This window comes from Nelumbo nucifera, chromosome 6 (assembly GCF_055504915.1).
Source record: "Nelumbo nucifera cultivar China Antique chromosome 6, China Antique-T2T, whole genome shotgun sequence".
In the NCBI taxonomy this organism is placed as follows: Eukaryota; Viridiplantae; Streptophyta; class Magnoliopsida; order Proteales; family Nelumbonaceae; genus Nelumbo; species Nelumbo nucifera.
The window spans coordinates 23,125,781-23,140,324 of record NC_142654.1 but is presented as its reverse complement, the minus strand read 5'-3'; the positions used below and the strand labels follow the sequence as shown (position 1 = coordinate 23,140,324).

At 34.5% G+C, this 14,544-nt stretch overlaps 2 protein-coding genes across 3 annotated transcripts; both read left to right on the top strand.

Annotated features, from left to right (window-relative positions):
* Positions 1–200: 200 nt before the first annotated feature.
* LOC104612682 (zinc finger CCCH domain-containing protein 48-like) lies at positions 201–5,390 on the top strand. Of its 2 annotated transcripts, XM_010280202.3 has the most exons (10): positions 202–386; positions 809–1,257; positions 1,361–1,456; positions 1,580–1,669; positions 1,837–1,938; positions 2,438–2,584; positions 3,800–3,919; positions 4,031–4,090; positions 4,833–4,930; positions 5,057–5,390. In XM_010280202.3, the coding sequence occupies exons 1-10, from the start codon at positions 215–217 to the stop codon at positions 5,199–5,201; spliced, it is 1,479 nt and encodes a 492-aa protein (XP_010278504.2). In that variant the 5' UTR covers positions 202–214; the 3' UTR covers positions 5,202–5,390. The 2 variants fall into 2 exon arrangements, with proteins under 2 accessions (XP_010278505.2, XP_010278504.2); XM_010280203.2 differs by lacking the exon at positions 1,580–1,669 and having other exon boundaries at positions 201–386.
* Positions 5,391–9,701: 4,311 nt separating this feature from the next.
* Positions 9,702–13,458, top strand: LOC104612681 (sorbitol dehydrogenase). Its single transcript, XM_010280200.3, has 6 exons — positions 9,702–9,960; positions 10,219–10,286; positions 10,456–10,692; positions 11,333–11,623; positions 12,738–12,925; positions 13,098–13,458. The coding sequence occupies exons 1-6, from the start codon at positions 9,840–9,842 to the stop codon at positions 13,288–13,290; spliced, it is 1,098 nt and encodes a 365-aa protein (XP_010278502.2). The 5' UTR covers positions 9,702–9,839; the 3' UTR covers positions 13,291–13,458.
* Positions 13,459–14,544: the final 1,086 nt, after the last annotated feature.

The following is a 14,544-nucleotide window of genomic DNA, read 5'->3' as shown; positions in this document are numbered from 1 at the left end:
CGGTCAACGACTTCATTGTCAAAGATCTCTTCAGGAGATGATCAACAAAATCAGCGGATGAGATTGTGAAATAGAGGATTATCATACTACCGGTAACATGACATCGCTATCTGTCAGTGTTGCTAGTGTAAAAGCGTGTGTGAAACTTGGTGGGTTTCCTCGTGTTTGAGACTCAAGCAAGACTTATATATAGTCCAACATCTCGGATGCGTTTATGAGGTGCTCCGGTGAAAGAAAGAAGAAGACTCTGAAACGCGTTAGGGTTTCTTTCGTCCATCATCCCAAACACTTTGAATCTCGCTCACCTCGTCGGACCAAGATCAAAGTCGAGGTACATATCTTAATGAACAGGGCTCGCCGTCAAGAAACGAGGATTTTTTATCCAGGTTTGCTACTCCTCATCTCTCGGTCTGTGCAATTTCGAGTTTCTAGGGCATCTTCCGCCATTAAATAAAAGGACTTGGAGAAGCTCTCATTACTTCGCGTGATGATCGGATCTATATATTCTGCTGCCTTGCTTTATTATCCACGGGAGATGTTTGTTTTCCCCTCCTTAGAGTCCCGGAACGGCTTATCGGTCTGTGTTCCGCGAGTTTGTAGGGATTGTTCTTCGTCAACCTGTTTTTGGAGTGTAGGCGGAGAAAATATTAAGTTTTCTTTTGGATGGAAGGGGTGGAGGTTTCTGAGTTTTGATTGAAGGTCATTATCCGGAGCAATATCTAGCCGGAGTGGAGTATTTAAACTAGGTTGTTGCCTTTTATCCTGAACTAGGTTTTCTTTTTTCTTTATCTCTTTTTGCATTTGGTAGTTATGGATGTCGACTCAGCGGGAAGAGATGGAAATAAGCGAGTGTTTAATCGACTGGGAGCTGCTGCAACTGATAAATCGCAGAAAGTCTGTTACCACTGGAGGGCGGGGAGGTGTAATAGATATCCTTGCCCGTTCCTGCACAGAGAGTTGCCACCACCGAACGGTGATGGAACGCCAGCAAAGCGTTCTCAGGGTTTCGTCGATGATAGGAGTTTTTCTGGTCCTCCTTCCATTCGTAGAGCTCCTAACCATACTCAGATGTCGTCAACGTGGGGCCGGTCTCAAGGGGGAGCTGGGGGAGTTAGGGTTCCTCACAAAACACAAGACAAGGTCTGTCACTATTGGATGACAGGGAAGTGCAGCTACGGTGATAAGTGCAGGTATCTGCATTCTTGGTCTTTCGGCGACTGCTTCTCGTTGTTGACGCAGCTGGAAGGACACCAGAAGGTGATTTTATTCACGATTGCTGCTTCTCATCCAGACAGTTGCATATGGGCAATTCTCTTGTGTGTTTCTCTCAGTTTGTTGGTTGATGGAACTCATGGAACAGGTTGTTACGGGGATAGCGCTTCCTTCAGGGTCTGACAAGCTATATTCAGGGAGCAAAGACGAATCTGTACGCGTTTGGGACTGTCAGACGGGGCAGGTTGTGATCTTGTAACTTTCTGGTTTTTTATTGCTCTTTTATGGATCCATTCTTGCTTTTGTGTTTCGATACAATGTAGTATAACCCGTTTAGATCCCATGGTTTATCCTTGTTTTGTTACAGTGTGCTGGAGTTGTAAACTTAGGAGGTGAAATTGGATGCATGATTAGTGAAGGGCCATGGGTTTTTGTTGGAATTCCAAATGGTGTCAAGGTTAACTTGATTGGCTGGAGCTAACTTTCTTGTTATGTTTTATCTTTTATATTTTTGTCTATATGCATTTAGCTTGTATATATTACTAATATATTTTTTTGTTGTTGGCCTAGAGTAGTTTGTGAAGGATGCTTTACTTAATTGAGTCTAAAATGGTGATATTGTAGGCATGGAACACCCAAACTGCAACTGATTTGAGTCTCGATGGCCCTGTTGGACAAGTTTATTCTCTGGCTGTGGGTAATGAGATGCTTTTTGCTGGGATACAGGTAATTCTTTGGAATACAACTGGAATTTCATTTCCTAAATTTCAAATTAACATGCATATTCTATTCTTCAGTTCCATTCCCTAATTTTCGTATGGTGTACATGGTTGAAGATGTACATTTATCATTATCGTAATTCTGTACATTTACCATTGAAAAAGAAAGGGGAACCTGGGTTTTTCTGCAAGATTCCAGGACACAGAGACACGTAATCATGTTTTAAAATGCACTCCTAAATTAACCTGTAGATTCCAATGTTCAAATTAATACATACCATTGTACCTAAGTTTCAAACTGGCGTGTGCCTTCTATTCACCACTTTCATTTCCTAATTTCCAAATTAACTTGTACCCTCCATTGTCAAATGGAAACCTTATATTTCATATATGATATTAGGATTTGGAAACATACATACTTGACTACACACCTGAATTAGTATACCAGGAGGTGGTTCTTTGTCCCCATATGGATCTGAATAAGTTCCTTTTGTTTGATGATGCAGGATAGCAATATACTGGCATGGAAATTTAGTGCTGCAACCAACTCCTTCCAACCAGCTGCATCCCTTCAGGGTCACACTCTTGCTGTTGTTTCATTGGTTGTTGGAGCTAATAGGCTCTACTCTGGATCTATGGACCATACAATAAGGGTAAGTTGGTTTCATTCATTGCAACTTCCATCTATATGTGGTTATTAAGAGATTTTTTTTTTGTTTGGACATTCAACTTGATGATTTTAAGTGAGCATTTTTTCCTCTTATGTAATATGATGGGAAGGAAGCATCTCTTAATTTGTACCTGTTTTGTTTATTTCAAGAAAGATATCTATCAATTCAACTTCTTCCTTATTCTACTGATGCTTTTTTTTTCTGATCAGGATGTATGGATCCATGGATCTGTGTGTGCCCATGTAGATCCTATTCATGAATTAACAAAAACGTTCTCAAACTCTATTTTCCTCAGTTATCTTTTCATTTGGAACTTAATTTGATATAGGGGCATTCTGTTAAGTTTACCTCACCTCTTATTATCTCTAGCAAATATCAAGGGTGTTCTCAAAACTTATGGGGGAACCGTAGCCCCCATTGCTTGTTTTCAAGGATATGTGATGATGATCCAGATGGTAGTAATGAAGAATATGTCAAGTTTGAGTGCGCACTTTATGTGCTAATTGTGGATGCGGTCTTCATTTTCTTGTTTTTTGTTCCTATGCCTCTATACTATTATGCTTATATATTTTGTGGCAACTCTTCTTCACCAGCCTTGCACTCTTTGTATTTTAGTAAAGATTTTTTTTTTTTTTTTTACATTACCAATGGTTTTAAGCATAGCTGTAAGTTGGGCTGATAAAATAAGCCTAGCTGAAGTTGGAGAAAACCCAGCCTGTCATCAAGCATCCTAGATTTGAGAGATTTTGTCCAAGTTATATTTGATTATTTGGCAAGGTTCAAAGTATTGATAGTATCTTGGGGTCACCTTCCCTTTTTAAGAGGAGTTGTTAGATTTAGTGTTTTTTATATGATAAAAAGTCATTTAATAAGATGGTAAGATGGCTGCCAAAAGATAAGGCAGAAATAAACAGTTATGGTCAAATACAAACTCTTGATTATTTTGTGTATCAAGAGAATCAATACTCTGAGAAATGTGGTTGAGTGATGCACTATTTGTCGTTTGCTTATAATATCATGCACATGTTGTTGCCTTCATCATATTAGTTGAGATATTTATCAATATTTCTATTTGGGAAGTTAGGAGTTTGTTCTTAGTTGATTCTGATTATCTTTATCTCATTATTTGTGTTTACTTTTTGTAAACATGCTTCATATTTCTTTATCTTTTCTTTAAACTGTTTTATTTTCTTTCAGGTGTGGGACCTTGATACTTTACAGTGTCTTCAGACACTGACAGATCACACTTCAGTTGTAATGTCTGTTCTTTGCTGGGATCGTTTTTTATTGTCATGTTCTTTGGATAAGACAATAAAGGTTTGCTTATTTTCTTGTTTTCCATGATTGTGCAGATTTCTCTATGTTATACTTCACATTTTTTATTCCTATTATCAAGTTCACTTTTAATTTTAATTCTTTGTTGTGCAGGTGTGGGTGGCTACTGAAAGTGGTGGCTTGGAGGTGACATACACACATAATGAAGAACATGTAAGATATTTTATGAGATTTTCTTTTATCTTGCATCTATGTCATATTTCATGGTAATAAGAAATCTTCCATTAAATAGGAAAAAGGTCACAATCTGAGCTGTGCATCTTTGTCATTGCATTCCTATCATGTTAATAAGTAGGTTTTATCAGGAAAAGATGAATTGATAAAAGTTTCCTGTAGATCTTAGTACACTGGATCTCACATTATAATCTTGTCGTAATTTCATAACTTGGGATTGTTAGTACAACATACAGTCTCTGATTTGTCTTTTTAATGGTTATGGTAAGATAATTATGAGAATTTCTTTTGTGATTTGAAGCATTGCTATTTCATTGGACTTCAATTGCTTGATTAATTACACGCTCTATTAATGTTTTTTTTTTTTGGAATTTAAGATGTAAGGATCTGGTTTCTCGTTCTATTACTACCTTCCTTTATAGAGTTGGTTTCCCATATGGTTGCTAATGTAAAGCATGTGGGATAATCTAATGAGTATTTCTGTATTATGTAATGTGACATAATATCCTGATCTCTTTTATTGAGCCATTTGCCTATTACTTTTGGTGGTTATTTTTGGTCTTTCTACACGTGATGACCACTACTTCTGGATCCAGTAATGGTGCTTGCATTTGTTTTTCATTTTTTTACTGCTTGAAGGTTTATATGTTTATAAAAATATGATTATTGATTTGGATAAAAAAATGATATGATTATTGATTATGTGTTTCGTTCCTCATAGGGCGTACTTGCTCTCTGTGGTATTCATGATGCACAAGCCAAACCTGTGTTGTTGTGTTCATGCAACGACAACACTGTCCACCTCTATGACCTGCCATCGTAAGTTTTTACTCGTCTCTTTTATTTTATTTTCTTTCTTGTGTTTGAATGCACTTAGGCAGGAGAGAAGGGGATACGGGTATCTACATCTCATTTAATCAAGGGACTGTTTATTATATGGTATAGGTTCAGTGAGAGGGGGAAGATATTTTCCAAGGAGGAGGTACGTGCAATTCAAATAGGTCCTGGCGGGTTATTTTTCACTGGTGACGGAACTGGTGAACTCAGAGTGTGGAAATGGTCGACAGAAGCTGCATCAACAGCCCCTTGATTTCAATGGATAACAACATTTTTTTTTGGTTTTTTGTACAACAATCCTCCGTAGGGCGTAATGTTTGCCAAAAGTTTTTTTCGTTGGCCCTTTTGCCTTATTATTGTTCCATCTCAATGTATAAGTTAAACAACAATTTGAGGAGAGCGTTAAATTTTTGGGTAATATCAAGTACCCTTGGCCTTGGAATTTTATTGTATGAATACGAAAACTTGAACTAGAAGTCGACAATCTCAATCCCATAGCGTTAAAATTTTGCTAATATAGTTATTCTATTGGAAAATCTATGATGCGGAAAAGATTGGCTACCATTTATTCCTATGAATTAATGTAATTTTTAAAAAGCAACTTGATATTAAATTCATGGGGAGATCTGAGTGTTTGCATATAGGGGTTGCAACGAGCTGAGCTTTTCATGAGCTGTTTGAGTTCAGCTTGGCTTGGCTTCAGTTGAGCTCAAGCCCAATTCAATGACTCAATTATTGAATGAGCCGAGTTTGAGCCTACTAGAGCTTGGCTTGTGAGGCTTATATAGAGAGAGAGAGAGAGAATAATATATAATAAAAATATTATAATTATTAACTTTTTAAATATAAAATATTTTTTTTATATATAATTTTTATTTTTATAAAATATTTTTTTTCTAAAATATATAGTAAAATATTTTTATAAAATATAAAACGAGCTAAGCCGAGCCGAGCTCGAGCTTATGAACTTTTGACTCGAGCCGAGTTTGAGCTTGGTACTATTCGGCTTGGCTCGAATCCACCCCTATTTGCATTTAGTAAATCTATACTCAAAACTGATGATTGATTTTTGTTTCCTTTTACGGTCTCACGAGTGACTTATGGCCAAACAAAGTTTATTGGTATGTTTATAAATGGATAAATATGATCTATGATGCACTTTTAGTATATATGAATATACTAGAAAGATATACATACTTTCTAGATGTACTATGGAAATTCAGAAGAAATCTAACAAATGTTGTAATATCCTAGAGATTTTACAAATTACTACATGCATAACACCAACAATATGTTTGTGATGCATGAGATTTGTTAAATGGTAAACAATAGAAACATGAAATAGTATATAATTATCTTATATAATAATTAATAATCATTTATATTTTATATACTATTTTTAATATTTTTTTACATTACAAAAATAACAATAATTAATTTTTGATAGGGTTGTTTATCAAACTTAGGATGACAAATTTTCTGGGGATTTACCTTGAATGGGGCAGGATGGGGATGATTCCCCCACCCCACGGGGACAGATATGGGGAAATTTTCATCCCGTTGGCAAGGATGGGGAGAGCACTCCTTGCCCTATGGGAACCCTGATCCCTGCCCCATGGGATCCTCATTGATATATATGCATATATACGCATATGCTTATGTATATATGTACACATACGTCTATATATTAATATTTTTAAAAATATGATTGAATATGTTTGAAACTTTTCTAATAGGATTGTAAATTTTAATTGTTAATTTTTTAAATAAAATAAAAAATAAAAACACAATGGTTGACATTATAAAGAATCACAAAGAGTGGGGATCCTTGTGGAGACACGGATGGGAATAATTTTGTCCCTGTTAGCGGGGATGTGGATAGGAATTTTCGCGGGGATGGGGATGGGGAGAGACTCCTTGTCCTTGCCCCACCCCGTTGCCATTCCTAGTCAAACTAATGAAACTGACCAACTCAATTTCTAGTATTTCCACTTGACTTTGGTTCAACAATTTCTCAACCCGACTAGGTTGGATCAGTTTCGCTTTGGCCATTTGCAAACTGACTAAAATCGAACGACCTGGTCATAAATATATATTAATATTTTATATTTTAAATATATTTTTTAATATGAGAAAATAAAAAATTCCAATATTTTGTAGGCTAAAATATTTTATATCATAAGTTTAATTTTTAAATTTATTTTTTTATTAACTCCATTGTATTTTTTTTAAATTTAAACTTAATTTTTTAAGTTTAAATCTTTTGGACCGACCAACCAAATCGAAAATTAACCCAAACCGATATAACATGAGTGACTGACTCCCTAACCTGACCAGGCTGATTTGGTTGGCCAAACAACCTACAACTAAACTGAACTAACATGTGAATAATAGTTTAATCTCCAATAATTATTAAAAATTTATAAAAAAAAACTACATAATAAATTAAAATAAAAAATCTAAATGATAGTAGTTTAAACTCCAATAATTATTGAAAATTTTCTATTAAATAACAAAACAAAAATACATCTATACATAATTATTGAAAATAAATTTAGCATAAAAAACAATAAATAATTACTGAAATACATCAAATATTAATTTTAGTATATATAGATTAAGTTTTTAAAGTTACTATTCGTAAACAATAATTTTTTTGAAAGTTATTTTCTAGAACTATTAATTGGTATAAATGAAATTACTTGTTGAATTTAATTATCATTGTTTAAATTTTAAATTTTAATTACTTGTTGAATTTAATAATCCATTAAATTATAGTACTATTAATGCATAATTTTTTTATTTTAACTATTTAAAATCTAGTTATGTTAAATATTTCATTATTTAAAATATTTAGTGATTTAACTAAATATTTAAAATCTTAATCTATTTATCATAATTGAAGGTTATTCAATAACTATTTAAAATATATTATTAATTGACTTAAAATATTAATTTTAATATTTTGTTATTTAAGAAATTTAGTTATTGAAATATTTAAATAATATTTCATTTTTAATGTTAGATTTTTATTATTTGAATAACATTTAGATTGAATAATCAAGAAAATCATAATTTATATTTTTTGTAAATAATTTCGTGATGAATTTTGTAAAAAATATATAATTATTAATAATATGAATATTATTAAATAGATTATAATTATTTTTGTCTTTTTAATAAATATTTTAAAGTTATTATATATATTTTTAGAATATTTGAATAATTCTTACATTTTTTAATTCAACTTTAGATAAATGTAGATAAAAGTGGGGGAAAAAATAAATAAGAATTATAAATAATTTGAATAATTCTTACATTGAAGGATGGTGGCTCATTTCAAAACACGCTACACTCAAACTTGCATTCATTTGAGGTGTAGCGAGTTTTCAAACACAATATACTCTGGACTGAAATGGTCTATCTTTCAAAATATCATCAACAGATTTATCTCGTGATTCCATCCACAGCATGGTGTGGAATGGTGTGAAGTTAACTTTTATAATAAAAGAATGATTATGTGTTTCATCATAATCATAACCTATGTAACTTCTATTTGACTTTTCTCTCTCATTTCCTTCTTTGCATCGAATGCTATTTATATTTTACTAATTTTCATTATTTTAAAAATATTTTAAAACTAAAATTTAATTTCAAAAGTACTATTTTTATTAATCTTTAATATCATTAAAAGTTATATTACTTTCTTATTGATATTGTGACAACAGTACCCATTTGTGCTCTGCATTTTTTGTTGCTTGTTTATTAAGCAAGGGAAAGGAGTTAAGTGATGAGTTGCTACAAGATTTATTGAGAACAGTTTGAAGGGTCTTGATTGAATTTGAATGTATTAGTGTCATGGCATTACATGATTACATGATGATCTATACTCCCAACCATCTGAAGATATCTTTCTAAAGAAACATAAGAGCCCAAAGCTAAAGAAGAGAATATAAATAAAAGGTTGAGCTGTGTTTATCTGTTGATGTTACTAGAAGGATGTAACATGTTGAATAAGAAATGAAAGAAGAAAGAGAAAACAAAAAACAATAGGGTGTCAACTTCACTGCTATTGCTAGTCCAAACCTTAACTGAAGAGAAACAATTTGCATTCTGAAGTTTGAACTTAATTTGAAGCACTAGAGCCCATTTCAACATGTAAAGAGATAGCCTGGTTTTTCCATATATGATTGAAGATATTAATTTAAATAATATAATTATTTATTATTTTTATTATGAAACAAATTCAAAATATTCAAGAAATCACAATGGTAAATGCAAATTAATACAGAGATGTAATTGAGCAAGAATGAGGCGAAATAAGTGACTACAGCAATTGTGTAAATTTATAGTCAAGATGGAAAAAAAATACCCTTATTGGTTTGTAGATTAAGGCAATATAATCTCTTACCGCTAGTCCAAGAAAAATACCATCCCTCATATAAGCTTTAGGAAAATGAATTTCCTAAACAATGTCGGGTCCATTAATTGATCGGTGGCTCAATCGATAAATTCTCAGTTTGCAAGAAATACAAATACAAATATATACAATACAAATACATACGAAATACAAGCTTTTGCGCTTTATATATTTGTATTTGTACTCCTTTTAGGAATCTAAGGCCGCAGGGCATACATTCGTGGGACCAACGCTGGAAACCGTTTCGAATTGTCAAATGCATTAAATTTTGAGGAAACACTTGGATTGGTTACAACGTAGAAGCAGTTTGCACCATCGTCATTCATTCATTCTTTCTTTCTTTCCGTCTACCATTTCGAGGCTTCACAGTCGTGCATCATGTCGAGGCTTTGAAGCTTCCTATATAACTACTATATAACTACGTAGTTTCCACGCTCCACTCTGCATTCTTCAAAGAGTGAAGGGAGAGAAATGGGTGAAGGGGGGATGTCTGATCATGGTGGTCGAGAGGGAGAGGGAGAAGAGAACATGGCCGCTTGGCTTATTGGTGTCAACAACCTCAAGATTCAACCTTTCATACATCCTCCTCTTGGTAGGTTCTGTTTTCTACATTATATATATATATATATATACACACCAAACTTTCTGGATAAAGATCATTGAGACTCAGATTATGCTTCTGCTCACTAGTGATTCGTGGGGTTGGTGATTTTTAGCTTGGAAAAATCTCTGTTCTTAATTTCTTATGTTCATTGAGACTCAGATTATGCTTCTGCTCACCAGTGATTCGTGGGTTTGGTTTATTTGATAATTTTGTTGCTTGATTAATGTTTCCTGAAAAAAATCTCAGGTCCCCATGATGCTAGGGTTCGCATGAAAGCTGTCGGTATCTGTGGAAGTGATGTTCACTACCTCAAGGTCAAATTCTGATCACTTTTCATCTCTCTCTTAATTCTTTGAATTACTTTACTGAGTAACTTCGAGCTCTGTATATGTTTTGTTCTACTACAATTTTCTTCTTTCAATAAATACTGTTAGATGCCCTGCTGTTTCTGTTGCTGAGTAATTGCTCTGTTCTTTTTTTCAGACCATGAGCTGTGTTCATTTTGTTGTTAAAGAGCCTATGGTGATTGGGCACGAGTGTGCTGGGGTCATAGAAGAAGTTGGGAGTGAAGTTAAATCTTTGGTTGTGGGTGACCGTGTAGCTCTAGAGCCAGGGATCAACTGTTGGCGTTGTGATTTCTGCAAAAGTGGCCGCTACAATTTGTGTCCTGATATGAAGTTCTTTGCAACACCTCCAGTCCATGGATCTCTTGCCAACCAGGTTCTTGAATCTCAAACCAATTCCCATATTAGTATTAAGTCAAATCCTTTTATACCCATACATATTATTTGAAGCAATTTATTGCTTTCAACCAAAACGTCATAGTAAGTTGTATGATTCATACTGTCAATATTCTACCAATATTAGAAATGTTACTTTGCTTAGTATAGTTTTAGGGGCTGAGAAAATTTACTTTAAATAACTAATTTAGTACTAAAAAAGCCATTATCCAATGTTGGTCCCAGCTATCTGTGGTCTTGAGAGAGGTGGACTGGATAGAGACTTAACCTTTGGCATTTTTTTTTCACAAAGTATCTGCTCTCAGACTTGAATCTGCATTCTCATGTTTATCAGCCTATGACTTGAAAATCAGGGTGGGATGCTCCCATTTCGACCAAATCTTTGACCTTTCGAAATCTTGAATTGTGTCCTATCTGTTCATATTGACATCTTAGGCATGCAGAATGAAGCCTTAGTTACCTTAATTGAAATAGATCATAGTATCAGTTTCCTTGTAGTTAGCTATAACATTGGCAATGATATAATTTATAAAGGCGTTCCTTTGTAACTGAACCCATATAGTTGGGACAAGGCTTAGATGATGATGATGACAATGATGATGTTTCCTTTGTTGTAACAGGTGGTCCATCCTGCAGATCTATGTTTCAAGCTCCCTGACAATGTGAGCTTGGAGGAGGGGGCCATGTGTGAGCCCCTTAGTGTCGGTGTTCATGCTTGCCGTCGTGCTGAAGTTGGCCCTGAGACAAAGGTATTGATCATGGGAGCAGGTCCCATAGGCCTGGTTACAATGTTAGCAGCTCGAGCTTTTGGAGCCCCCAAAATTGTTATTGTGGATGTGGACGATCATCGCTTATCTGTTGCAAAGAATCTTGGTGCTGATGACATAGTAAAAGTTTCCACAAATATTCAGGTTTTTACATCTCTCCTTTTTGTTGTTCCTATTAGCTTTGATAATGTGATCCTCTTGCATTCTATCTTGGTAATGCTGTGATAAAACAAAGGTCCTATTCTTCTACTGTTTGTTCCCAAATTGTTCATTAGATTTGAGATTAGGGTTGGCCATCAAACCATGGAATTACCTTTTAGAGAAGCTTAGATTGTCAATTGAAGCCACAATATTCCAAACCTTCCAAAGAAATATAGATTCTTTACCCCCCTGTATCAGGTTACTTCCTGATATTTCTAGTTAAGGCCTCCATCTATACCATGTAAACTTTACTGGATACTCTTTTGAAGGCCTCAACTGTCCTGAACAATTTCAAATTTCAGCCTGCACATAACTAAAGCATAAATGATAAATCATCCTAAAACAGTATTCACTTTATTATATAATTCATAAACTTGTCATCCTAAAATGGTATCTGAAGTATGTCTTACTTATAACTTCCACTTCCTATGATTAGATTTGTTTCTAGATATAGCTTACCCAGCACCTTGATTTGGGAAGGTTTCTTTTATCTGCATTCATTAAACTTGTTTTTGTTTCTCAAAATAATGTGTGAATTTGGATGTGTACTACTATCGAAAATGCCTCCTGGTGTAGTGGAAGTACTGTAGTGCTACTCCACAGTGGCAGATACAAGTCACTGGAACAAAATATGGTTCTAGTTTCCATTGCTTTTCTAGTAGCAGGGTATGATTGTAAAGGCAATCCAGAACTGTCCAGCGTTGTCATGGTTGATTGCCATCTCCTATTAAAGAAAGAAAGGAAAAAATTGTCACACTTTTTTGGTTTACAAACTAGTTAGGTTAGGCAACCTTTTACCATATTTTGAGATGAACTTTCCAATTATTCTTTTCAGTTGGGACCATAGATCAATTGTTTGATGAACTATACTATAGCAGCACAGCCATGAGATAAATTTTTCAGTAATTAGCCATGAGGTCACATGTTCTGTCTTCCAAGTTGATTTTTCTTTAATTCTTGAAAGTTAAATTATGTGGGTGTGTACAACCTGATTTCTCTATAAATGGCTTATCCTGTGGTTTATTGTATATCTAGTTTTAAATTAGCTATTTTATAGGATATCACTGAAGAAGTGATTCAAATACACAAGGCTATGGGAAGTGAAGTGGATGCGACTTTCGACTGTGCAGGCTTTAACAAAACCATGTCAACAGCTCTTAATGCTACTCGTTCAGGTGGTAAGGTTTGCCTTGTGGGAATGGGCCATAATGAGATGACTGTCCCTCTCACTCCAGCTGCTGCTAGGTATTATCTATTGCTCCACTTTCTTTTTGTTTAATTCTTCTCTTGATATATCAAATCTCAGAGAAACATCCTTAGGGTATTAGGAACCCTATGGCTGGAATCCAATATTGTGGATGTTTCTGTTTGCTTTTGATGATTTCAGTACTTAGTCTAGTCCTTTCTTTCATGTCAGAGAGGTTGACATCATTGGCATCTTCCGTTATAAGAACACTTGGCCTCTTTGCCTTGAGTTTCTGAGAAGTGGAAAAATTGATGTGAAGCCCCTTATAACCCACAGGTTTGGTTTCTCCCAGAAGGAGGTAGAAGAGGCCTTTGAAACCAGCGCCCGTGGAGGTAATGCCATTAAAGTGATGTTTAACCTATAAATGCAGCATCATGTCAAATGGTATTCTTGTGTTAGTCTAATTGTATCTGTTGCGTGTTGGAAGCTCTTTTATGTCAATAAAAAGCAGGAAACAACCAAAAAATAAATTAATAAATGAGAAGCAGGGATCCATAGTTTACCTATAATCTTTGCAAGATATTTTCTTTTGCACATAACTTTCTCAGACATATTAACTGGTTTGCATGTCCATATATATATATATGTGATTTGTCTGCAATTCTCAGTCCTGGCAGTATGTATTGCCTCTACAATGCATTTTGCTAGAAGAGAAATGCCATCCATACAGGTTTATGGGTCATACATGCCACCATCACCGCCCATGAGGAATGTACCGGTCACATTGTTCCATGTGGATGTTGATGGTTGCGCCTTGAATGGCAAATGAAGATTCTAATTTCTAAAGCTTGTCATGGAGATGCATACCGCCTGAAATATTGCATTCACTCCCTCTCCATAGATCACAATATGCAGAGTTTAGTTTTCTTTTATCTGGAATATGAGTTTCCATTGCCACCCCAGTGTTCCAATTGTACCAAGTGTTATTGGGCAACTACAAGGGTGTTCTCCAATGTGAATTGTTTTTATTGTTGCCAAATCCATAAACAAAACAGAACCAGCTGGTTTGAAAACAACTTGGTTCTTAAAACAAAAAAACACAGAAAACATGTGGGTGGTTTTATCACTTTTGTGTGTGTGTTTTGTTTCCACAGCTGAAGCAAAATACGTGTTCTTGAATTTCTGGTTGAAGAACATGTTTTCATCTGGTTATTAAATATCAATGTTCCATAAATCTTATAATTTCTACATTACAAAAATTGTTTTTTTTGTTTTAAAAAACATTATTTTGATTTTTGATGGTTACAATACATGTATTGTTTTTTGAAACAAACAATTGTTCTTTCGCTGATGTGGAAATTCCCAATAAACATGAAAACAAAAACTCAAAAAGCATTCAAGTTGGAAAACACCCCCTACATCTATAATATTGTTAATTACAAATATAAAAGCAAGAAAATGTATATTGTCCACCAGACCACCACACAGTGATGATGCACCATGAGTCCATGACCAACTCGACCTATACATGTAAATGTGCCAAAATGAGGTTCGTCAAAAGCTCCGACTGGTGTGCGCATTGGTGCAGTCATAAAAGTAAAATTTGATTGTAATTTATATCTTTACTTTTTATTTCCACCCTTTAACTCAGATGGTCGTACTGTTCGGCCCAGAAATT

Excerpts from the sequence above, each read along its gene's own strand:
- LOC104612682 (XM_010280202.3), top strand. The coding sequence starts at position 215 with ATGAGGTGCTCCGGTGAAAGAAAGAAGAAGACTCTGAAACGCGTTAGG. Across the intron at positions 1,258-1,360 it reads AGCTGGAAGGACACCAGAAG|GTTGTTACGGGGATAGCGCT; the intron begins GTGATTTTATTC and ends CTCATGGAACAG. Across the intron at positions 2,585-3,799 it reads CTATGGACCATACAATAAGG|GTGTGGGACCTTGATACTTT; the intron begins GTAAGTTGGTTT and ends ATTTTCTTTCAG.
- LOC104612681 (XM_010280200.3), top strand. The coding sequence starts at position 9,840 with ATGGGTGAAGGGGGGATGTCTGATCATGGTGGTCGAGAGGGAGAGGGA. Across the intron at positions 9,961-10,218 it reads TTTCATACATCCTCCTCTTG|GTCCCCATGATGCTAGGGTT; the intron begins GTAGGTTCTGTT and ends AAAAAATCTCAG. Across the intron at positions 12,926-13,097 it reads CTCACTCCAGCTGCTGCTAG|AGAGGTTGACATCATTGGCA; the intron begins GTATTATCTATT and ends CTTTCATGTCAG.